This window comes from Ambystoma mexicanum, chromosome 8, assembly GCF_040938575.1.
Source record: "Ambystoma mexicanum isolate Mex_15411 chromosome 8, UKY_AmexF1_1, whole genome shotgun sequence".
Classification (NCBI taxonomy): domain Eukaryota; kingdom Metazoa; phylum Chordata; class Amphibia; order Caudata; family Ambystomatidae; genus Ambystoma; species Ambystoma mexicanum.
In genome coordinates, this window is record NC_090929.1 from 1,382,919,799 (window position 1) to 1,382,946,304 (window position 26,506).

Sequence of the window (26,506 nt, forward strand, 5' to 3'; positions counted from 1 at the left end):
CCACACTCGATTGATTCAGTCCTCAAGACAGAGCCGTAATTGCCAACGTTATACAGAGAGGACATTTGCCCCTTTCCGACAAACCCAACATGCGTTACTTCATTGACATAACTTTCATGAGTGTGATAAGATGGAAGGGTGACTACATTCAAAGCATGGATTCTGGAAAGATGCATTGGTGTTAGGACTGTTAATGGTGGGACAGAATTCAGTTTTTCTGAACCCTATATTTCAGCAGAAGCCCAGTTGGAGGGTTTAAGCAGTTAAAAGTGTAAATGCATGCAGAAAGAAGATCAAATTCAATTTGCAAAAATGTAGCCTGCCACCACCCTTTGTAGATAAACATCAATACTTTCTTTGGTATGTCTCCTGTTAGGGCAATGTGCCTTGATTTAGCCATATTATACAGTGGATCAATGTTAATTAAAATAGTCCATGCTGGCAGAACATCTGGCTAATTATGTGGGATTTTTGCCACTTTAAATGGTCTATCTAGAACTCTACAGCGAGAAATACCAGATTGGCTTAATGGGCTCCCATAGTCAGATTCCACACCCACGGGCAATATAAACTGGAAAAAAAACAAACAGAGGAATGTCCAAAGTTTAAACACCCGTGAGGACACAAGGGCAATCTAGTCCCTCTCACATGCTTCTTTGCTGGCTCTTCAGATTCTCTAAACAGCTTGAAGAATGTATCAGTTTCACACTGCAAGCCAAATTATCCTACAGCTAGAAAAGGTTAAGGAGTGCGCAGACAAAGTAAAGAAAGGTTTAGGCACCCTATACTCCACATGGCAGGGCTTACTTGTTTTTTGCAGCATTGGGAATGCCGCCCTTCCTATTTCATCAAAGTACAGTTGGCAACAGGTTTCCCTTGTGCTGTGTTTCCGTTAGACATTCATGCGCTGGTAGAGGGTGTTGGCTTTCTATTGCAGGAAAAGGGGTAAGCTGGATAACAACTGTTTTCCGATTGACCATATTTGCTCTTTGCCTGCAGCACCATATGGCATCACAGTTTTCATCCTGCACTGCTGTGCATTTTGCCATAAACCACCTATTGGCAGGCCCGGTTATGTGAGGGTTCTGCCAAACATATTCCACTATTGGTGATGTCCTGCTTGATTCTAATGCCGACTTGATCAGCTTTCCTAGAAAAAAAGTGGTTTGCTAAAAAACTGGGTGGCATTTGCAGTTGGTATGCTGAGTCACTCGGAAAGGTTTGCTGCGAAAAAGTGGTTTTATGAAGTGAATATGTTCTCCAGTATGTCCAGCAAAGGTGCGCACGTTAAAGGTGGAAATTATATTATGGGAGATGTAGTGTCAGGAAAAGGCAATGGTGGTTGAGCAGATGGCTGTGGTGAGGGCGGAGGTTCCACCACATTAAGAGCACCTTGATGGGTCAATAGAGCTGGTTGTGGCGGTATTTGCATAGTATGTCAGCCAAATGTGACCTCATCACGGTGCAGGATATCACTTTGTAGAACATCACCAGGAGTTGTGACTAAGAGATGAGGATAAGCCCTTGGGGATTCAGTGGAGTGGAGGAGGGGGCACAAATTGTGCATGTATGGCATGTTCTGGGAGCCACATCCTTGGGTAGCCTTCAGACAGAGACACTAAGATTACACCCCAGGGAGGATGGGGTACAGTGAAATAACATGCCTACCTAATCTTACCAATAGCTGTACTGGATTCCACTGAAATGACGTCCAAGTGAAGAGTGGCATCTAATCTTAGTAGGAACTCCATCTTCTTCCTACAGTCCAAATTGTTGGAAGAAAACAGCATCTCCTTATGCCAGACTGTCTTCTGCGGAGGTGAAATGTTGATGGAAAACCCTCTGTGAATCAAGTACAAGGTGCAGCAACTGCTTTAGGTGGTGCCTGGACTAGGCGAGAGGTGGTAGGGTCATTGGAGTAATCCTGGACTGCCTTCCACTTTTTAAGATCCTTTGAATACATGTCAGATCTGACGTCCTTGACACACACTGGTATGTTGGGGCACTTGTATTTACCACTGAACCATGCGAAGAACAACCCATGGCCAGTCTTTTCTGGTGTTTGCTATGCATGTTTCTTGATGACTTTGGAAGAAAACAGCATCTCCTTATGCCAGACTGTCTTCTGCGGAGGTGAAATGTTGATGGAAAACCCTCTGTGAATCAAGTACAAGGTGCAGCAACTGCTTTAGGTGGTGCCTGGACTAGGCGAGAGGTGGTAGGGTCATTGGAGTAATCCTGGACTGCCTTCCACTTTTTAAGATCCTTTGAATACATGTCAGATCTGACGTCCTTGACACACACTGGTATGTTGGGGCACTTGTATTTACCACTGAACCATGCGAAGAACAACCCATGGCCAGTCTTTTCTGGTGTTTGCTATGCATGTTTCTTGATGACTTTGCCGGGGGCCTGCACCAGGCCACAGTTGCAGGTAGACCGGCAGATGATAGAGCATTAGAGAAAACCTAAGTGTATGCACCGTAGTCTGCAGTTTATTAGGCACCTCAGTGTTCCAAAAAGTAAAACCAGGCCTAAATGTCACTATGATAGCTGGTGAATGTGGGCCTCAAATACACATTTGTTTGAGCATCCGTGGGGGCCACGTAGAAATCTCTTCTATAGATCCAATTATGTGATTCTGATTGAAATTTATATAAGCTTGTCAAAAAAGGGGCTCAGTGGAATGTTCTCAATTGCCTGTCAGCACACTGTCAGTGTCCTACGATTGGTCTCCTGCAGCAATGATCATGGCGGACAAAGGATTTTTGTGATTACTAAAATATAATTGAACAGTGCGCTTCTTTTGCACTACAATGTCTTAAGGATAGAACAAATAAATCAGTATTAGGCTAATATCCATTACATATATATCAGTTTGTGAAAGCTGTGAACAGCACAAATGTGGCGGATGCCAGACAGCTCAAATGCAATTGTTACTACCTTAAATTGAACAAACTGAGAATGAATGATGAAAAAAATCTCTTCGGACACGCTGACAATTTAGCAACTCCTTACTTACAGTTGTGTGACATTGTCACTAGATAATTTCTCTCCTAGTGGATCAGAACCCTTGGCTGTACCCCACTGTTAAAGATCTCAGTAAAAAAAGGGGCTGTGTTCTATTATTCTTACCTGAACAATTCCATCGACATGAAAGCACATCACAAGCTCTGGAACATTGCATATCAAATTATCCAACCAATAATCAATCCCAGTTAGCACATTGATAGGTTTATTATTATCCCTAAAGAGAAACCAAAGAAATAGTGTAAATTCGTTTTTCTTTATTTTTAACCAGATTTTGTCATTAATATTTAAACCACTGCAATGCATTACAACAGTTCCAGCTGCACATTACATGTCAGAGAGGAATACATTAACAAACCACGCCGCCGAGCCAGTTTCAAGAGTCACATGTTCGCAAAACCACATCCCTTCATTCCAGCAATTTCGATAATTTCCAGTGGCAAACGAACCCCAAGAAAAGCTACAGTTTTCAAAGTAATGGGTAATGGCGGAGAAGCAGAGGCCTACCAGTTACCCCAGGGACCCTCTCTGCATATTCTAGAAATGACCACCATATATCCGTAGATTTGGTTTATAGCCCTAAACTCAGGACAGTAATTTTGCCTAATAAGTTAATGTGCAGCCCAGTGCCTTAGTTGTATGTATTGAAATCTATACCTTTCATTGACCTGACCTTTTCTTTTACATTCCTCGAATGATAAGGAACTACTATCCCTATTATAGATCACCGTAGTATTTCAATCCACCTTCTTTCCAGGTCTGAAATCTGGCACCCATTTTACCGTGGAGTAAATCAGTGTTCCACATTGGGGTGAAAGGTCCCAAGGTTGTACATTTCCTCGCAGTCCTGTTCCAGCAGTAAATAGTGTTTGTTGTGGAGAGTAACAGTGGGAAGTCATTTCTGTGTCTCCTTGTGCGAGTAAAGGGGAGGTGATAAAGGGTGACCAGAGAGCATGCTTCTTCAATTTGCTTCCATTTAGACCTCTCTTCCATCTTATTCCAGGAAAATGTGCGTGAGATGTGTGCCGCCATATTGTATCTATGGACATCTTGAACCCTTAAACTCCCTGCTCCCCACCCCTATGAGCATCACCTTCCTGGGAATCTGCACTTTCTTGTTACCCAATATAATGTTCATAATTTCCACCTGAAGGTTCTTCAGGTCAGTGTTGGGGGATCTTAACCGGAGTGCCAAGCAGTTATACAACAAGCAGTCATTGCCACCTGAATTTGAATAAACCAAGTTTATTATTAACTGAGTTACCTTTGGATACATTTTCGAGATAATCAAACTCTAATACTAGTGGATGATAATACGTAAACTAATACTGAACTAGTTACCTTTGATGGCCCAGCGCGACTCGCCAATTCAATCCAGATAAATAGTTATACAACAATCTAGGTATTAGGTTAATTTTGACAGCTGTTATGCTCCCAACCATGACATTTCCTGCTTGTCCCATCTTACCAAACACTCTTTCAGATCCTTAAATAAACATTGGAAATTAGCGTGATAGACCTGAGAGATCCTATTTGGGATCCACAACCCATTCCCCCGACCCCAAGTAATTAATCAGTGTTCTGACCCACCAAATCGGACCAACCTTCTCCAATTCCTGTTGTTGGAGTTTTAAAATGGAGACGCAGAGGGCACAAGATTTAGCAAAGTTTACTTAGAAGCCAGAACCCTGAACAAATTCCTCAATCTCATCCATCACCGCCCGAAAAGGAACTCTCAGGATACCGTCCTTGCTTCCCCAGGGTGAGCACCTTCCCATGAGACCAGAGAGGTGAGGCCACTACCGGATACTCCCCCTGATGGTGGTACTCAGCGGGAGGATCACATGAGGGACACCCCCATGGGACCAGGAAAGACTATCCAGGGAAAACACGGTATTCCCAGACTATCAACCCCTGCCTCTACTACTTGCCATACACAAACTCCTTCAATACCCCACACGTCAATATGTCTAAGGTAGAAAGTCCTACTTTCTACTTGCAAATTACTGAGACGAGGGAGAAACGCAGAACCATGAAGATCACTATGAGAAACAACTATGGTGAGCGGTCTAGTGGCTCGGAAAAAGCCAGCGAAAGTCACATCTGTGAAGGCATCAGGAAGTAGACAGAGACAACAGAGTAACGTTTGGGCTATAAACTTTTATTAAAATCATGATGAGAATGTGATAAGGCCTACCTTGCCCTATGCTAACGTGGGATTTCCCTACCTAAATAAAACTAAGGATAGTCTGTGTCAGGATGTCCAAAGCAAATATCCATCTGTGTCCAAAACCTATACTAGACCTCACATCTATTTGTTCAAACTGTGTAGGGATAACAGGTTCAAAAAGTGTTCAAAGAAAAGTTCAGAGCTTCTTCCAGCTCTCGGTTAGAAAGGGGCTCTCCCTTCCCCAGGATTCCAAATAGTTTAAATGTCAATCAAAAGGGGTTCCCTTCCCATAACTTTCAAGTCTCTGACTGTTTTCACAACAACACAATTCATCAGAATTCTTCACAGCTTTAAGGCTCTTGGCTCTTTCATCACAAATCATACAGTTTCACTCTTTAAGTTCACAATGCACAGGCTTTTCAGTATGTTCAACCATAGACTTATAAATGCTTCAAGTGGCTTTTCTAGAGTGGGGTGTATTTGGTCTAGGCGCAGTTGTGTGACCACATGGTCCACCAATTACAGGTCACGCAGCCGACACACCCGATTGGTTTCTTTTCCACAGTTACACCACCTCTGCTTCAACTCAACAGTGGTATCAAACTTATATTCTGGCAGTCTTTTCCAACACTTGTTTTGTCACTATTCACTTGTTAAGTATCACAACCTTTTCCAAGTTTTGTCACAGCTTGTACAATTCCTCTTTTCCTTTTGACTTTAGCCAATGCTTTCTTTTTCTCAACTTCAACACTTCACAGTTCATCATATTCATTACAAATGCTTGCTTTCTTAATTTTATCTGGTTGACACTTTCTTTATATCAGAGAATGTTTTCCTCGGCTTTTCATGCTTGTGACATTCACTCATTATCACTTTGCTTTGGTTCGGTATTCAAAAATGCTTCATATTCAAAACAATGTAATGGTCAATTCCCAGTTCACTCTCCTGCTTGAAATTTGCACCCTCCCCACTGGTTTTTTCATTCACTTTCCGTTTGACTATTTTTCTGGCCATTCCGCAGCCTTTTCAATTGCTTTACAGTTCAGTACTCTTAAACCGCTCTTTTCATAAAGTTCATCAAGGAGGAACCGAGACGTTCAAAGGTGAGAGGAGAAGAGAGGCCAGGAGAGCACCAACTGAGACGCTTACCTCGCAGGCATATGCATCTTGGGAAGGTCTGCCGTGTATGGACCAGCAGACAAAGAGGATATGACAGGCCAGCTGATCGAGGGCAGTCATGAAGATATGCACAACCTGGGAACAGGGGAACACTCTAGAGGCGCTGCATCCTCTGTAGAATCCAAGCGAGAGGTTGGAGAGACCACCTCCCCCCACCCCTAACAACTGAAGAACACTGGTAAGCGCCCTGTGGAGCTTTGGGTGACCAGGAATGGGTTGGTGGGATCCTGAAAGGCAGAAGACTAAAAAAATAAGAGTTTGGGGCCCCCAAAAATAACGAGTAGCAGCCTAAGCCTATTTCCTAGTGGCAGTACTTGGGAGAAAAGGATCCCAAATACTATGGGCCAAAGAAGTAAAGAAATAAGGATCTGGGACCTCACTCCACAAAAGTGAACTGTGAAGCAGCTAGACAGTCCCTGACAGGTTAGTGAACCAGGACTGTCTGAGAAAGCCGTGAAAGGCCAGGGGAAGGGAGACATTCCTCTTAAGTAGAATTTCCATCCTGTGTCTAATTCCCGCCACTTAGTGAGTACCCCAGCACTTTTTGCTGGACTATTGATTTTTACTGACTCTCCTGAGTGAGTTGGAACCTTTTTCTCTCACTCATTCTTTTTCTATGACTCTGGGAACCCTTTTTGATTAACTTCGATGGAGTCTGCTTTCCTCCATCTTTTTCTGTGGCATCTGTAGTTTTCTATTGTAACACACATCTTCTGTCCAGTGTTGCTGGGAGCTCCATGAGCTTCTCTCTTTGGTTTTCTTTTATATTACTGCGATAACTTAATGTCACCAGGATAGGGGCATACTTTGAGTCCTATTTATGCTTTTCTTTTGTCAGATCACCACACCACACCACACCTTATGTGGAGGGCTTAGGGTATACATAGTATTAATTTTCTCATGTATCCTGAATGGCAAGTCTGAGTGGCTGGTGCAGTAGATATATTCCCCCCCCAACTTCTCATGATAAAATGGTGCCCGTCTTTTTTTTTCACCAACTCACTATCGCATGTCCATTCTTGTGCCTTCCTCTGCTAACCTGTGTGGGTGGGGGAGGGGGAGGGAGTCCTTTTCACTCTTTTGTCATCAACATGCTCCCATTGGGAAGCCTGCCTGGAAGCGCCAGTGTGTCTGGGAGGACAGGAAGCTGGGAGGACACCAAAACTCCTCAGGTCTTTGTCCTCCACTGTGTCTGCTTTGATCCAGTGATAACGGTGTGCCTGGCTGTCCGCTGTGAGGGGCCAGCAATGCGAGGCAGACAACTTTTGGATGATTGTTCAAAATATGGCATTTTATTATATTATAATTGTTATCAAACGGCTCACTATCCTTACTGAAGGAGGATTTCCATGCCTATCGAAACTAAAGGGAAACACCAAACCAGGATGTTTGCCCTCACACTTAACCATCAAATACACAAAGAAAATATATGGCAATTCCAAACAACATAAACAATGATATTCACTGTCTCTTTTGACCACCAAATATATGGCAATTCCAAACAACATAAACAATGATATTCACTGTCTCTTTTGACCACCTCTTAATAACCTGGGTGAGCTTCCCTTCCCCAGAATTCAAGGTAGACTCAGCTCCAATGTTTTAAAAAAAAAGAAGTCCATATATGTTATACAGTCTCAATTCAGTTCTTTATGTCTTCAATGTCAAAGTAAAGTTTTGTTAACCAAAGTTCCAATAACAGAAACGTTTCTCCTCTTGACGAGAAGACTTTCCACTTCACAGAATAGCATCTATGTCATTCCCATCCACAATGCTTTTCCACAACTCCTAGTTGTCCTAGAAGAATTACCACAGTTCAAAGGAATTACATCTTCTGTAAATGTTAATGAAACACAGTTCGTGGTTAACATGGTTATGTCTCTCTTTACAAGATTAGGAGTCACAGAAGGTATCTTTGTTAGGATGACTTCACAGCACTTTGATTTCCACTCCAGCAACTTCAACAAGACTTTACCATGAGGGCCTATTCCTTTGTCATTTGTTCTACTGAAGTTTCAAATTTACTGACAACCAAATACACCACCACCACCGTTTCAGTACTCTGTGACTTTAAACAGATTTTGGTTAAACCAAGCTTCACTTTTGGGTACTTCAACACCTTCAAGTAGACAAGACACTCTTACTCTGAACCTTCCTTTTCAGAGGGGCAACGTCTCCGTCTTTCTTGTCTATCTGCAATTAACAACCTAGAATTGCCTTTAGGCCACACTTCTTTCTTCTTTCTACTGTATTTGGCAATATAGGTTCTAACGACTTCAAAAGAAAGTTTATATGTAGCAAGTTTCCCTTCCCCAGCCTTGCCTTTATCCTTCTGCCAACTGTTAGCCAGAATAATTACCCAGAAGGTCTATTGCCACTCTCTTGGCTTCAGGTAATGCTTGCACACTAGTATCTTGAGCAATGCTGCAATTCTTTTTGAACCATAGTACGGTTTAAACTGTCCTTTGCCAGGAAAAGGCTGATCTCAGTCTCAATTGGGAGGAATACCTTGTTCGCGCTTGCTCCAACTTCAAATACAATGTTTAAACATTTAACTTCTCTTTGGTAGCAATTGTAGTCTGCGTAAATAAGGATTCAAAGGTCACTCTTCCTTCTAAAACCTTAATTAGGCATATGCGACAACTTCTTCATGTGCTCTACAGAGTTTTAAGTTTAACAATTGCTTTCCATAGTGTTTGGTCTTCACACGAGTGAAGGAGAAAAAAACCTGATCACACACAAGTGCTACAATTTAAGTGTCCCATTGCTGAAGACTCAATTAACAACTTTAACTCGCTTCTACTCTTACGCAAGTGATTATTTTGCTTGATACTTTTTCCGGCAATGCTTGTGCAAGGAATCAGAACTCTAGGTATAACTCACCGGCTTCTGTGTTCCTTTCTCCGCGTGTTGTGCGACTTTTACCAGTTCTGGCTTCACTTGGGACCCACACCGTTCCTCCTGAAGGAGTATCTAGTCCCGCCACTTAGTAAAGGAACCCTTCTCGCTCCAGAGACCCACAGCTGCATGACAGATGCTCACCAAAGTCTCAGACACGCTTCCTGCAGCCCAATCTCTGCAATTAGGCTCACATGGGGAAAAGCAGCCTTCCTGCACGCCTTCCGCTGTGTAGCGTCTGTACACCAGAGTTTGGGGGAACAAGACACTCTCAGGACAAGCAGGTGAAATCTGAAGCAAAGTCCCGGCATCCCTATGGTACCCCCACTTCTGCCTGGATTGCAAACACTGTGCCTTCTTCCTTCTGCCTCTGCTACTACTGCCCACACTGCAGCCACAGTTCCAGCTAGTACCAATTGCCTGCACCTGAGGGGGCCTTTTAAGCCTCTCAGCTTCCCTAAGGTGGGGGCTGTCAGGCTTAACTGCCTGACTGATACTGCTAGATGAGTCTTCCGCCCTCTTCTCTTCCTTGTCCCAGTACTTATAGGATTATGGGACTTGTAGTCCTCAACAACAAAGTATGTTATTTTCAGTAACTTTAAAAAACAAATGTTTTTATTGGTTTAATACACAAATACGCTACCTTACAATTGTGGATCAATACAACCATTACACATTCCAATATATATCAAAAAACGAATGTCAGGTCAGGTCGATCTCTGCTGAAGACACCACACTTGCATCCTCGACATACGAGACGTCACACTGCTGCTTCAACGATCTTGGGAGCTGAATGCACTGACAATAGACGTGACCGCGCCTGTTGACAAGATGACGACTGCATCCTAAAGAAGTGGATCCTTCCACCTCTTAATCTGAGCCACTAAGCTCCTCGGATTCGACCACTTAGGACCCTCCACTCGTAAAGACACTCCTGTCCTGATGAAGGCCTACACCATTAGAGCTCACCTAGGTCCACGCAAAATGGCCGAAACACTGTCGTGTTGACCTGTATTATATGTTGTTGTTCAACTCTTGATTGTGCCCACACTCTATGGGCCCCCCACCTGTTTATGATTCCACTGAATTCTCTAAGCTTCCTTCCCATGGAACCTATAGAGAATGAACAAACTGTACAAGTAGATGTCTCAAATATTGACTACTTGATGATTCATACTTAGGTACTACACTTTGTATGTCCTCAAATGTGAATGTACTACACCACTGCACTTCAAAATAAAACCCTTTTGTGCAGAAGAACAGTTTCATGAGAATTCTGTGACCACCCACACAAGGGGTCACCCACTCAGGGTGTAGCAGTGGTTACTCTTCAGCAGAGATCGACCTGACCTTGCTCATTCGTTTTTTGATATTATTGTACCAACCTGGGCAGAGCAAGGCAGTAACCAGGTACCCTTCAGAATACTACATTCCAATAAATGACAGTCTTTTCTCCCACCAAAACTCCCCCCTCCCATCTCAGCCTACGTCGCACTCACTCTTCCATACCTCTCTTCCCAATCAGTAACTCTCTGCACTACAGTATCAACTATCTGAAGGTCTATTACGAGTCCTGAGCACCTTGTTCTGAGACGGCCAGATCAGCTACTAATTGCCTCCAATCCTCCCTCTTCCTCTTCCAGGTTTCTACCTCTCATTTCCTGCCACAACACGGACTCCGCATTGGCACATTTTAACAGATCCCTCCACCATACTCCCACTGCCGGCCTTGTTTGTGCCTTCCATCCCATCGCTATTCTGCGTTTTGCTGGTATGTATGCTATGTCCTTAAGTTTGCTCACATGTTTAGCTCTTTCAGGTCTTGGGAAACCTCCTAACAGACAGGCCTTAGGGGATCCCCATCCAGGGTAATCTCTGTGTTTGGGCTACTTCTCCCCAAAATCTGCGCATACCCAGAACATATGTACCAGATCTGCATTTATCTCCCTGTGCTTCGGGCACGTCTGTACATTTGCTTGATTGCACTTGGCTAATATGTTCAGGGTCAGATACACTTTGTGGGTAACATACAGCTGTATCTGTTGTAGTCACACATTCCTCGACACCTTTTTGTGGTACCCCATGGCTCTGCTCCACATCTAATCCGACATTGGCTCCCTCAATTCTGTCTCCCACTTCTGCCTTGTCTATCCCATTTCCTCCCCAACCTTACACATCAATAGCTTGTATATATGTGAGACTTTTTGTCCCCCTTCTGACACGTCATAAAATGTCTCTATAATCTCGTCCACCTGTAGAGATGACTCGGTCTGCAATCTCTGCCTGAGTCTCTTCAAAAGACAGGAATATGTGATGTGCTGCCCCCCCCCCCCCGGTGCACTCCCGTATCACCCATCAGCTCTTCGAACACTTTAGGCCTCCCTTCTTTTAAAATATTTTCCACTGTTGCTATCCCCATGGGTTCCCACCATCTGCTCACACTCACCCTGATGTGTTCATCTACCCCTTCCAGCGCCACTAGTGGTATCTGTGGGGAATACGGCGTTGCATTACCCATCACTCGACTTGCCATGTGCCACATTGTGCACCCCAGGCGCAACAATAGATTTTCACTGGTTGTGCTCGAATCGGGTAACCATATCACTTCATTAAAAAAGAACGGAGTGCATTCTGTGCGTAGCAGCCTAGATTGTCCGCTGACAGCCATTTGGGCAGAAATTGCAGCTGACTAGCCATAAAATATACCTCAAAATTGGCCAACTTTATATCTCCCTGCTCGTATGGATTCTGGAGTGTCCACAGTGCCACGCTACACCTTGAATTGTTCCATATGAAGCTCCCGCATATACCATGCAATTTCCTAAAAAACTTCTTAGGTATCGCAGCACCACCCTCTTCAATAAAGCTGTCCGCCTCATCATGGACAATGGTGGTCTAGACCAGAATGCCATAGAATTCTCAACCTTGTTCACTGCCTTCACCGTGTTATGTATATTTTCTAACTGAGGGACGTGGTATATATCTACCCCCAGGTATCTAAACATCACTCCTTTCCACTTAATCTGTAGCACCGGTAGCTTGTGTACAGGCTTCCAGACATACAATCCCAGGGGCTACAGAATCGACTTCTGGGGGTTCATGGTTATAACCGATAGTGCTGCATATCGTTCCATCACGTCTAAGACATATTGTAAATTCTCCTCTGGGTACTGTAGGTATAGGAGCAGATCATCTGCATACAGCGAGATCAGGTGCCTCCCCCCTGAGGTGCTTATACCCACATCTCCATATTCCTCCCATAAATAAACCGCTAGTGGTTCCAGTGCTAAAATGAAGAGCATCAGCGACCATGGACAGCCCGGTCTTGTCCCCTTACCTAGCTGACATTGCTCAGAAATCATAGAGCCTGTTTTAACTCTTTCTATCGGCTTGTTGTATAGCAGCCTCACCCATTCAATGTATATGGGGCCAATACCATATTCTTTCAGGAATGCAAGCAGCCATGACCATCTGACTGAATCAAATGCCTTTACTGCATCCAGTGACACTACTACCACCTCCTGTGTATCCCTGGGTATCCCTCTGGGTATAATCCATTATATGGTGTAATCTCTGCAAGTTATTAGTGATATTCCTGTGTGGGACGTATCCTGCCTGATCTGGTGTATAAGTTTACCTATGACCATTCTAAGTCTCTTTGCCATGACTGCTGTAAGAATCTTCCCGTCTTGGTTCAGCAATGATAGGGGCCTGCATGAGCCACATTCCCTATCCGGTTTATTTCGTTTGAGAAGTGGGATAATGATCGACTCTCGTAGAGACCCTGGCAATTTACTTGTGTCTAGTGCCTTCATTGCTAATAATGCGGGCGATGAGAGGGTGGGGGAGAGTACTTCGGCCATACATTCTTTATAAAATTCACCGGAGAGCCCATCCGCGCTCCTGGGACTTTACTGGTTGGTAGTTCTTTTATCACACTCTCTAGTTCTTCTAATGTGATAGGGCTTCTAGGCTGTCGCTTTCCTCTTTATTTAGTCTTGGAAGATTAATCTTGGTCAATGCATCTTGTATATTGCCCCCCTCTTCTGCCGCAGCTTCCTTTTATAGGTGCCTATAATAGTCATAAAAACATTTATTAACTTCTTCTTGGGTCTCCCGTAACTTCCCATCCGTCCACTTCACGGCTCTGATTGTCTGCCGCATGGTCTCACTCTTATACAGCCACGCTAACGGGCTGCCCGGATTGTCCCCTTCAGCATGCTGTCTCTCAATGTATTTCTTGTAACATAGATTGCCTAACCTTTCCCAGTGTTCTCTACATTCCTGCTGCAGGCAGGACACTTCCTTGGCTTCTTCTAGGGAGCTATTTCCTGCCTGCATTATGGTTTCTAACTTCTCTGTCTTTTGTAGATCCGGCATTATAACATCTTGCATCCCCTTGCCGCCCCTCTAATAACCACTTTGAAGGCTTCCCATAGCACACCGGCCACGTCTACACTGCCAGTGTTATTCTCAAAATAGTGTCTCATCTCAGTTCTTAAGTGTTCTCGTCGGAATCCTGTGTCTTTCAATGCCTCCACTCTAAGTCTCCAGGTCGGACTTTTGGCTGGGGGAGGGGAGTGGGATGGTGGGACCCGCCATGTAACCACCAGTGGGGCGTGATCCGACAGGACCCTAGCTTTGTACTAAGCCTGTGTAAACTCACCCAGCATATCCTCTCCCACAAACAAATAATCTAACCTTGTATATAGGTTCTTCAGAGCAGTATAGTGTGAATATACTCGATCTTGTGGGTACATTGTTCTCCATATATCAGCTAGCTTAAATGTTTGTAACAGCGTATTCAACGCTTTGGCAGAAGAGGTTGGATAAGCGAACTTGCTATCCGATTTATCTCGCGTTGGGTCCAAAGTGCAATTAAAATACCCCTCACCCCCATATCACCGCCCCATCCTTGTACGGGCTAATCTTAGGGTATAAAGATCTAAAGTAAGCTGCAGTATCTTGGTTTGGGGCATACACATTAATGACACATATTTCTTGACTTTCAACCAATCCCCTAATAATTACCATCCTGCCATCTTTATCTAGATAGGTCTGGAGGATCTTAGGGTCCCTCTAGCATATGCCGAGTATGTTGAGCCCAGAGTCACCCTGCTCCATTTCTGTGCTATCATCTCCTGTTTTGCCTTGATCAAGTGGGTTTCTTGGAGAAGCGTTATTTATATCTATTTTCTGCGGTCTGAAATATGTCTTAAACCGGTTCCTTTTAATATAGCAGGTTACTACATTAAGTTCCCCCATATTCTCCAGTCCCTTCCCATCTCTCTCCTGACACTTCCACTTTAACTACCCCAACTCTCCTCCCTCCACCCACTCCAACCGTTCCCAACTGTTGCCCAGCTCCAATAGTGAATCTCGGACTTCCCTGCATCTCGCTCCTTTCTCTGGCACATTACCGGTGCTCGGAGTTCAGCAGGAGGATACTGTAAGACTAGTATCCTAACTAAACTACTTAATGTGGGTTAATAGTGTGATTCCTAGTGCCGCCTATCGATATGCAGCACCTGTGCTTAGCAACAGTAAGACAAGCATACATTTTTCAGCTGAAGTGTCTCTATCGACTCATTCTGCAGTGGCCCCCATGTCCCATGAGAGTACATTAATCACAAATTGCAGCTTCACTTATCACTTCTATCTCCCATCTGGTCTTCTTTCTCCATCGGCATGTTTTATAAGTCCATCCACTTGCAAACATCTTCAGGGGTCTCGAATAACAGCACAATCTTTATGCAGGACCTTCATCTTCTAGAACTAGAACTGAAGTAGATATAATTTGCATTTTCCCTATACATGTGCAAGATCCACTAAGTCGAAATCATGGGCTTCCAGTGGCATTGATCCAAACAACTATCAGTATGTTTTGTTAGAAATTTTGACATTGGGAAAAATGGCATGATCTGCTGCAGGTGGGAAATGATGTGCTCTGTCTACTTTACACAGTTTAAGGAAATAGCTTGTAATCATGGTGTTCAGATATCAAACACAAATGCATTGGAATCACTGTATTTTGTTGTTAGGTGTCATTTGTCTTACTTTTATGATGGATGACATATGCATTTGTAATTTGTAATTGAACGTACAAATGTTATGTTTTGTTTTTTTAATCTTTTTTATATTATAAAAATGTAATCACCTGATCACCCTTTCCTGTGATATAATTTATTTTGATATGGGAGGTATCTACAATGTCAGTACTAACACATTATATTCTCCTAGTCTAAACATGCATGTGTCCCTAAAGAATACCTTTGTTTACTTTTATCTAAATCCCACCACTATTACCCAGTTAACTTTAAACTAACTATATGCCTCAGATAATTTTACAGCCACTATGAGAACTTGAAAGAAGATCACGCTTTGAGGTAACCCACCAGCCCGTTTGTCACACTTTATTCACGTGTGGCTTATACTCCACATTTGTTCCATCGCTCCCATCCATAACATTTCCTGGTTCCCCATTTGCATTTTTACACGTTGATTTTCCCTCTCTTCTTTATTCATTGTGTATTTCTTCCACCCGAATCATCTTGGTTTGGACTCCATAGATCGTCTGTCCGGTCGTATTTGTCCTCTTTTTAGGCATGCTTTGCAGCAAGTTCCTGAGACTTTCACTGCATAGGCCACTTAGTCCATTCAACGATATGGGAGTTTTCACAGGAGTTTGTCCACTGTCAAAACTGCACAGCAGACACATTTGTGTATGGGCATCTGGTTAGGTCCCTTGACCCCTCTCTCTGCTCGTAGGTTCCAGTGCCGCCAATTCTCCGGGTATTTATAGGGTTCTCTTTCTCCCCGTCTGTAATATAAAACTGAATGAGTTTCCTTTGAAAAATAAGTGTCTCTATCGTCAATTTTTTTCCTTTCAACCCAACCCTTTAAAACCCATTTATGTGTTACCTTTAAACATTCCATTCCTTCTACTCCTCAAACTATCCAGAAGATACCACATCACTCCAGCCCTAAAAACACTACACTGGCTCCCAGTAAAACTTCGCATCACCTTCAAAACAATGTGCATAACGCACAGGGCAATCAGTGGACAAGGAGCAGAATTCCTACAAAAGAAAATAACAGTCTACAAACCAACGAGACCCCTTCGATCAAGCAACGAAATCCGCCTGGAACTCAAACCATACCTTAAGAAAAAACTTGGCGACACCTCCTTCTACCACTTAGCCGCAAAAACCTGGAACAACATCCCAAAAGAAATAAGAAACACTGAAGATCACCTAAAATTCAGGAAATCACTAAAAACCTGGCTCTTCAACACCACAGACTAAATCTGGAAACAGAAACTGGAAAAAAGATGACTAATCCGGAAAGGACATCCCCGACCCGAGAGGGTAGCTCCCATGGCACCTGGACGAGTGACACCGGATAGACTGGAACACAGGCGACACGCACGAAGACTGAGCCAACCACCCAGACAATCCCACCAACACTTTCGCTCGTCCCTTAGTTACCGCCAGGTACCACAGTGGTGTGGAATTGTCGAGATATTGGAAATCACCACTCTACCTGAGAGGTTGACATTGGCAGGTGCACTGGCCACAGGATAATGAAGGGAGGATAAGGGGGGCTATGAGAGAGCATGTTAGAGGTGGGGGCCAGAGGAGTAAGGAACCTTGTATGCCAGTCGGACCCAGATCAGGACAGAGCCGCACCAGGGGAGACTGCGCAAGCCGAGCGCCTCAATTCAGCATAGAGACGCAAACTAACCAACCCTACTAACAATTTCCCTTTCTGCATACACCTCTCAAACTCCAAACCAAACACAACCAAAATCTACAGCACAACAAACCGCACAAACTTCACTACATTGCAACAACAAAACAAAAACACGCATAGTCTTGCACAACATTACACGACGACTACCGGCAGCAAACACCCCAGGCCCAGCCAACGGACCCACCGGGCTGAGGGCGCCAACAGCACATCACTGCTCTCTTGCACTTTTCCTGCCTCCTCCCACTAACTCAACCTCCCCTCCTCTTTCAGAGCCGCCAGGGGACCACTCCGGTGGTGATAGTGCGCGGTACAAATGTCCTTTAACATTAACATCTTCGCCAGATACAGCAACATATATCTGAGGTTAGCTGCAGGTAACCTCTTCTTAACAGGCCTGTAGCTCATCCTTTGTTTTTCAACCAAAAAGGTATAATGCAGATATGCTGTGATGGATGCCGATGCCTGGTGAATCGTTCCTCCTTTCCGGAAGTGTTCTAGGATTCTCTCTCTGTCTTTATAGTTTAATATCTTGGCAATTACCGAGTGGGGCTCCAGGCGGTGGTCTCCTTGTTAGGGCCCTGTGCGCTCTTTCTACAGTAAACCCTTGGGTGAGAGAGCCATCTCCTATTTCCTACAAAAGCATGTCTTCTACATAGTTGGTCTGGTTCGATCCTTCCTCGCCCTCTGGGAGCCCAATTATCTGCACATTATTCCTTTGTGCCCGACCTTATGCTTCTTCCGCCCTATTTTCCAGATTTCGCACCTGTTGCTTCAGCATGGAGACTTCTTGAGAAGTTTCTTTGCAACTGCTTGTATTTGCCTTCACCTCCTTCTCTAATACCCCAGTGCGTTCCGTCAGTGCTCTAACATCCTGTCTCAAGAGGTTCACATCTATACTCACTCATTGTGTCAATTTAGAATTCCAGCGCCGACTTCAGCTCTGTTATTGCCTCTAGTATTTGCTGGTCCATTCGCTTCTGTGTTACACTTTCACGTGCGTCCTGCATTGATGTTTTTGCAACGTCTGTCAGCTGAGTGGGTTTGGCGAATGCTTCTAACGATGACTGCTTCCCTTTGGTCTTACTTGCTTTAGATGCAATTGTCATGCCTCCTCGTTCTGCAGCACTCCTTTCTGCTCCAGTTCACGTGGTGCTGCCACTTGGCTATCACCGTGCTGAGGTGGGGGGAGTACTTCTGCTGTAGGTATAACAGCTCTTTCAGCAGTCACTCTTTTCCGGGCCTTGCCCTTTGCCCTCTCCTCACACTCTTCTTTCAGTGTCTCCCTACGCTATTCCTTATATTGGGGAGCATAAATGTTTTTTTGTGCTTCACATATGTCCTCCTTTCTCTGTGTGCTTACCAGCAGGTATTTCTAGGTCTGATGGTAGGTTCACAATATTTCTTATCCTCCCAAGCTCATCAACCTTTCCCCTACCTCTGATCACCCATCCGTACTGCTTTGTGATCACTGTGCGATCTGGCCTGTGTAGTCCGTTACTTCTTTCCGCAATTTGCTTGCACCCAACCTGCGCTAGCCTACCACAGAGAGGGTCTGTGTTAAGCCACCTGTGGCAGGTTCACCGGATTTATATTGGATACACTCTCTTCTTCGCTGGTATCTCTGTGTTAACCTGCGCTTCTGGGGTTAGTCCACCTCTGTTGATTTTTCGTAGTGCAGTCTTTTGTGTGTTGCGATACTGTGTTGAGTGATTTTCCTGTTGTGCTTACGCCTTCTGTGCCCATACCCCTTGCCGGGCCATGTACTTGCCTCTAAGCCTCTCACTTTCTCTGTTGTTTCCTCAGTACTCCTCTTGTGGCAAGGGGCCCGTATGACAGGGCCGTATTAGCTAGCTCTATGATTCAGACTACTCCTTTGGATACGCTCTACAGTGCCTTTCCTCACACGGGCTGGTCTCCCGTGTTTCATCAAAGTTCCTTCTGCATTTTCTGATGTTGTGGTTCTTGGGCGCCCTTTGGTGCACTGCTTTCAGCCCTCTAGTGGCTGTACTCTTGGTGAGCGTTCAGTATTTCCACTTCACACGTGGCTATATCCTTTATGTACCCGGCCTGCCAAGTGTCATGTATCACCTAGGCATCCGCCTTGTATGGGACTTCGCTGCATTTTGTGTCCTTTACACACCTCCGGTTACACACTGCAGGTTCTGCCACGTGTAAGCTGGACCGCCGTTCTTGTTCATAATCTCATCTTCTCCATATATGGATATATAATCAGTTTGCTCTCTCCATGCGCTCTGCTTGCCACCATCCAGTGGTTATATTGCTCAGCGAGCATTCAGTGTTTTCGCAGCCCTCGAGGTCAGTTCTTTCATGTAACCACCATGACCGGTGCTGTGCATCATCTAGGCTTTCGCTAAACGTGCGAACACATTGCAATCTGTGCTTTGTCAATTTCACTGCTTCCAAGGCTCGTGGCTGCACTCTCCGCAAGCCTGATAATGTTGCACCGTACAATGTTTCCTCTGTATCTCTCCAGTATTTAGCTGAGAGATTCCACCTCAGAGCTATATACAGTCTCTGAGCCCGAGCACTCATACACGGGGTGCCATCACCAGTGTCCCTCATTGCTCTGTTATCCACCTTCACAACATTTGTTGATGCGCCGGCCGCTTCATATATGGTCCCTTCTTTACGTATACAGTCCAGGGGGGCCAGATAGAACAGTGCTAGGAAGAGATATTACCTATGTCGCTCTGCGTGGCTCCCTCTGTATCAGGAGCCCTGATGTGTGAGACTTGGCACCATAGCTCCATCGCATATGCTCTGCTGCTTTGATTCATTCGGCTGGCCCGCAGTCCCGCTCCCGCTGGGGCACTTGTGTCGGTCAGCACCGTGCGAAGACCCACACACACTGTCAACCTCTGCCAATCCTGTACCGGCTGCCAGTCTGGGTTTAATCACATCCTGAGTGTATCATGGTCCCTCTTCATATCATGCTGCTGTTCAGCGGCTCATTCTTTTGTTCGCCCATAGCCGCCTTCTTGTTTCTTTCTCCGATGAGGTGCTACAATACTTCGAGCTCTCGGTTTCCAGCATATGCTACAATTCACTCCATAATTATTATCCTGGCATGCCCTGTATCTTCATGCATCTGCAGTTCCAAAGTTACGTCTCAGCGCGCTCAGAGCATATTTTAACATCAGGATTGTTAAGGATCAGCAGGAGCACCTCGGTAGCACGTCCTATTCCATGGCCTTGTAGCCACGCCTCCCAGTCATTTTCAGTAACTTCTTTGTTTTAAGGGTAGATTTATTTGCCTTGAGGTTATTTAAGGATGAATCATTAGAATGTGTTGTTACCGAAGAAGGTAGTATATTTAAAGCAATTGTTTTAAGTTCCTTTCCATTATACCTTTGGGAGTATGGAGGATCTTTATCTGAAAGAACCTTGAACGGTCTTTCTGCTGTTACTGTCAGTTCAGGTTTCACGGCATTGGTGCCCCCAGTCACAGATTGTATATGTGGTTCAGATACACCATCATGACAATAAGCCATTAACTGTTTTTGGCAACTTTAAAACTTTCTCCCTTTTAAAGGACAAACACTGTGTCTCATCCCACAGGATCTCCTCACCACGTTGGGCCTCATCTCCTCCCAGGTGATCCTACTGCAGTACACCATCCCCAAGGTTAGGATCAGGAAGTGTCTGCCCTTCCCTGGCCACCTGGGAGGAGACATTAGGCAGGGGTTTAGTGAGGGATCGAAAGGATTCATCACACCACCTACAGTTTGAATGTTTCATGCATGCTGATTTGCTGGGATCCTGCATAAAAGGTGAGGGTCTTGATAGTGAAGCCAGAGTCAACCACTGGAATAAACATTCCAGCACCTCCAGCGACTGCTAAGTCAACTGAGTGACCGATGCAGTTCCAGCCCTTTCTTCTGTGCGACAGGGAATATCCAGACTAGGCGACTTCCTCCCTTGGACTGGTGGGCCGAACCAGTCCCAAGACCAGCTACAGTTTGAGCCATCCCACGAAGTGCTGCAACCTTCCAGGCCTACAATACCTGAATACCCTGGGACCTCTGGCACTTCTGTGATGTATCGGCTCGTCGAGTGCCATTCCGGCTGCAAACTTATAGGCATCTGTCTGGGCCTATAGAGACTGCATCCTGATCAGAGAAGCCCCCTCAGAAGAATTGAGCACCAAGAGAAGGACGAAAGTCTGCCAGGTGACAACTGTCGCTGTTCTGAAGCCTGTGTCGAGCCTGCACAACCAAGTGCTGTGAAGAGCGTCTGCTGGGCATCCATGTGACCACGTCTGACGACCTGCTCCCGCTAAAAGTTCTTCATCCAGCTGTCAAAGCCAGATACCTGAACCAGAGCTACTGTCTTACCTGTGGTACCCGCCGGTGACAATGCTCTACTTCATCATAGTAGTTACTGTCTAACGCCTGGGTACTTACCTAGGCAGGTTTTCTGTTGCTGGTCGCTCCTCCTGAGCTTCTTGAGTCACGTCGGAGTGGACGACCCAACTGTGTTCTCCCAGACCTAAGGACATCCATACTAGAGGCTGAAATCCTTCAGGTGCCCTACCTAGTCCCCCTGGACCCTCTAAATCAAATCACATTACTTACTTGTTATGAAAACGATTCTTCTGCTTTTTGACTACTTTGACAGTGTCTGCATTCCTTTGTTATGCCGCCCAAGGGTCACTAGTCCACCAGTGTCTCGATCTGACTTTTTGGCACACTCATCCCAAAGATAGGGAAGACAAGGCTTTCCTAAAGTTGTTAACCTACCGGTATTGCTATTTCTGTAAATCTTGGTGGATGAAGGATTTTCTACCTTAAGCTACTCTACTGTAATTCATCTAAGGTCTACTACTGAAACTGAGTATTACAACAGAAAATATCTAGTGTATGTATATCTATGTGAACTATTTTTATTTAACTGAACTGTCTCGATTTTAACATTGCCTTGATATCTATAATAAATAAGCCTATTTTTATAATTCTAAAGTGTATAAGTGTTTGCTTGCCTATAAGTGTGCTCAAAGATCGTTGTACTCAACTACAGGCCTTCTCCCTCCTAGACTAAGCCTAGCTGCACGTCCATTGCTACCAAACCTTTTGGTAGTTCAGACAAACCTAAAAATTGGAGCCATGTACACCTAAGAGTAAGTCTCTGTAACCAGCTCGAAGCTAACAACTTGCGGACGGCCGTAACCATGAAGACGTTTCCATTACGAGTCGACAAGAACGGGGAAGCCACCGGGTTGGACAGCATGTGGAGCGAGTCTATGCAGGGGTGCTGTTTCGAAAAGCAGGCAGCAGTTAGGAACACGCTTGGAAAAACGCCAGCAGCAATAAGAATAGGAGCTGGTGACCGCCGACCAGTACAGAACAGGTTTGAAAAACGTGCACCCAATGCCAACAAGACTATACCTGCATCATTTCTGATAGTCAACCATCCTATAACCTCCCAGCACAAATCAAAGGTCGAAACTGACCCTGGCTATACTACATACCTCAGATGGGCAAAGAGCAGTGCCGCGCCTCCACGCAGCGGCACGCTGACTTGAGGTTGATTGCTGAAGTCGGATCTGTAACGCCGAAACCCATGCGGTCAAGCAATCCAGCATCATGGCGGCCGGCTGGCAGATCAGAAAGAGAGGGGGAAGTGGGACAGAGGGGAGCCATGGGATTGGTTCCTGTGAGAGTCTCGGCCATGAAGAGGGGCTCGGCGGGGAATACGGAGATTGGGAACCCACTATAACTTCAAAGAAGACAGGAACAGTAAAGAAAGAGAAGGAAACCATCTGGTGGGGCATGGAAGAGGCCAGAATGGAATACCCAGTCATGGTGGAGGAGGAGCCTACTTGGGGAAACCGTGACCTAAACGATAAGGAACTCAGACCATAGACAGCCACAAACATGGGGAAAGTCGGAAAAGACAGCAAACTCGGAAGGGAAAGTCAGAATGAGGGGCGAGCTGAGAGCAATGGCGGGGCGAGGTTTATATCACTGGACCGAGGTAACAAACGGCTCTTGGGGACGAGAGATGCCGTAAACCTTGTAGCAAAATGAGCGGGACGCTGCAACGTTAAATGAATGTGGGGAAGGGAGTGCAACCCTTATGCATTGTCATTTGCATGCCAGTCGGAAAATACGTTGAAAACCAGAACGTGGGAACAGGAGGCAACCTGTAAATACAATGGTTTACCCCTAACTCCAACACACCGCACCATAGAAAGCAGTCCCCTCGAGTCACTGTTGCCGGTTCCATCATGGCGGTTAGCACTCCAGAAAGAAGGGGGTGGGACTTGGAGGGGGGGGGGGCTTATCAGGCTTCCTCGGAGGAGGGAGCCCTGCCTGGCCTAGGGGAAGCACTGATTGGATGAGGGGACTCCAGCCCCTATTTAAAGCAGAAAGAGATGAGGGACTAACGGACACTTCCCCCTTCCTTTTCAGAAGAGAGACGAGGTGAAAAGGAAGCTGCAGCGTTCCATTGGGCATATGAGGACTGAATCCCGATTTGTGCCTTACCCTATAAAAAAGCCCATATTTGATTGAATTTTGGACTACATACTGGACACGTGAGGTCCTGTTTATTTTTTTATTTCTTTTAAGTCACTAAAAGACTATTTCTTATTTAAGAGCAAAAACCTGTCCAGCGTGATCCTTCACAGTACCCCTCAGGGAAAAGTTGCTGATTGGTGGGAAGGGAGGGAAGGAAGTATAAAAGGCAATGCCTATGTTACATTGTGTCATGTGGACTACTTTACAGGAGGAAGAACGCTGTGCAGAAGGACTGGAATACTGCTGTGCTTACTAGACTGAAGACTAGAAAGGAAGAAAGAAGAATCTTCGAAAAGCCCTACTTCCCTGCAGGAAAACAAAGGAGGAACTTCAATTCATGATTTGCTGAACGAAGCCGATTTCTTTGTTGTAACCAATATGGTCTTATTAAAAACCCAATAATTTTTCAAAGTATTTTGGTGTCCAGCTGTTAACTGCCCACAGTCTTCTTCAGTCTTGCACTGGTGGCATACTGTGTAGTTTGAGATACACTGAGTAGCAGAGACGCCAGAGGTCCGGAAAACCATCCACTAGGAGTGTTTTCCAAGAGTTCTGGCTGTAAGGAAATTGTATTTCAGTATGGATATTATGAGGGGTCAGAAATGTGAGAGCGGACACAATTTAGAGAGTTTTTAAAACAATGCCATTTTATTAAACTAAAATTAAAAACCCAACACCTATCTTGCTCTACTCGAACAGGGATGTCCTGCCTAAACAAACTAAGGAAAAACACTCTAAAATAACATTACTGGCCCTCGTACTTCTACAATAACAAACAAGAAAGTATATGGCAATTTGTAAATTAAACACGTGTATATGTGTAACACCTTTGAATTGGATGGTCTTAAACTGAGTGAATTCCTCTTCCCCACCACAAGTTTTAAGTCAAAGTCAGGTTCAACACAAAATAGTAAGTAAATCCAAGGTTGAAACAAAGTTCCAACACAGTCCTGGTAAAGTCTATTTGGATTTGATTAAACTTCCAACACTTCACAGTTCAACCCAGAGAAGATCTGTCTGCTCCAGGAGATATATAGTTCAAGAAGTTTTTTAAACAGAAATTGTACTGCTCCTCTTGCAGTGCCAGGTGACAAAATAACTTCTTGACTCAAAGTCTCACACTGCTTCCTCCTTGGCACCATGAAGTGAAGCCCTCCAACTTCCTCAGAAACTGCCACAGTGCTCTCCCTCCTTGGCACCATGAAACACAAGATGTGCCTCACTGGGCTTTCTTCTTGGCACTCTGAAATATAAGACTTTTCTCTCAGTGCTTTTCTCCATGGCACCATGAAACACAACAGTTCCAACTTCTCCTCTCACATTGCTCTTCTCTTAGCACTATGAAACGTAAAGCTTTGTTCAAAATGCTTTTCTCTCGGCACCATAAATACAACAGCTTCAACTTCCACGGGGGTGATCCACTCCCAGTCTTCTACCTCTGCTTCTGTCTGGTCCACTCTCTTGACAGACTTAACTACTTCATGTATACCACACCCTTCTGTGTTTAAACTCAACAACTTCTTCAACTTTAAAGAGCTCTTAACATTTCTGTACAACGTTAAAATGAAGACAAGAATTTCACTAAGGCCCATTTTAGCTCTGCTGGACAAGTGATGTCTTTGCCTACTTTTTAACACCACCCTTCTTCTAGGGCTACTCTTTAAACAGTCTTCTCTTTTGTTGAGCCACCAACCAAGTATCTTCCAATTCAATCTATTGCCTTTGACAATGTACGTTCCTGACCAATAGTTGGATCTCCCACAGCAGTCATTCATGTACAAGCTCTACCTTTAAAGGTCTTTACCAAGGCTTGCTATTTGTTTTACAGTCACTTAAGTGCAGGTGACCACTCTTAACATTGTTTAAGCTGTTTTGAAAATGTAATAGGTTTAAACTTCCTTCCCCAGCGTATTCGCTTCTACGCGAGTGCTACATTTGTTGACTCGAATGTCTGACACGCTCCTGTCCGTTTTATCCAGTATCACTCCTTCGCGAGTGAAAAGCAACTGGTTACAGTTGCCCTCCTGCACAGCCTTAAGGCTTGAGAAAGTGTGGCAACACTCACCTCCTCGGCCTCTGTCACAGGCTGCAGGGCTTCTACCACGGATGTTTTCTTGACCAGGCACGCTCCTCTCTGCAAGCTGCCTTTGGCTCCACCCAACAGGCACAGAGTTTGGCTCACCAGGACCCCCTGGAGCACACCAGTCTGCTGCACACTTCTCGCTGTGAAAACTCTGCAATTAGGTCCACCTGTGGGAAAGCTTTCAGACTTCACGCTTTCCGCTGCGCAATCTTTGCAATCCAGACTTTGGGGAAAAAGGACCAACTCAGGATTGGAAACTGGAATAAGTAGATGATAAATCCTGGTGTCCCTTTTTACTCACACTTCTGTGGATTTCTCCAGCACTATGTTTTTCTCTGCCACCTCATTCTGCCCCAGCAGGTACTTCTGCTGATAAAACTGCTACTTTTTCTCCAACCAGGACTGCTTCTACTTCTACTGGCCTGCACCTGAGGGAGCATTTTAAGCCTTCCAGCCTCTATTAGGTGTGGGCTGTTAAGCATAATTGCCTGCCCTTCAGGACTGCACTGCTCCCCAGCCCTCTTTGTTCCAGTACTCCTGGGATTATGGGACTTGTGGAGTCACAAGCAACAAAATCAGTTCTAAATAGTAATTTACTATTCTTGACTTTAGAACTATTTTTTTTACAGATTTTAAAAGAAACCTCATGATATGTAATCACAGTAGGGAAAGGCAGTTCACTCAAGCCACCTTTTACAGATTTCCTTTCTCCATTCCTTTGGGAGTAAGGAAGATGTTAAATCACGTGAGGTGTAACTGGTTCTTCCTTAAATGGGATATTTAAAGATGTTGCATCCCATTTGCTCGTATTTCTCAACTTAATATGAGGATCATACATATTATAATGACAATAAG

At 44.8% G+C, this 26,506-nt stretch overlaps 1 protein-coding gene across 1 annotated transcript in view; it reads right to left on the reverse strand.

The window, feature by feature from the left end:
- EDRF1 (erythroid differentiation regulatory factor 1) overlaps positions 1 to 26,506 on the reverse strand; it is a 1,702,580-nt gene that overhangs the window by 1,203,278 nt on the left and 472,796 nt on the right. The window contains exon 8 of the mRNA XM_069611509.1: positions 3,136 to 3,247. Within this exon, the coding sequence (XP_069467610.1) occupies positions 3,136 to 3,247 (112 nt within the window). The remainder of the gene's footprint in view (positions 1 to 3,135; positions 3,248 to 26,506) is intronic.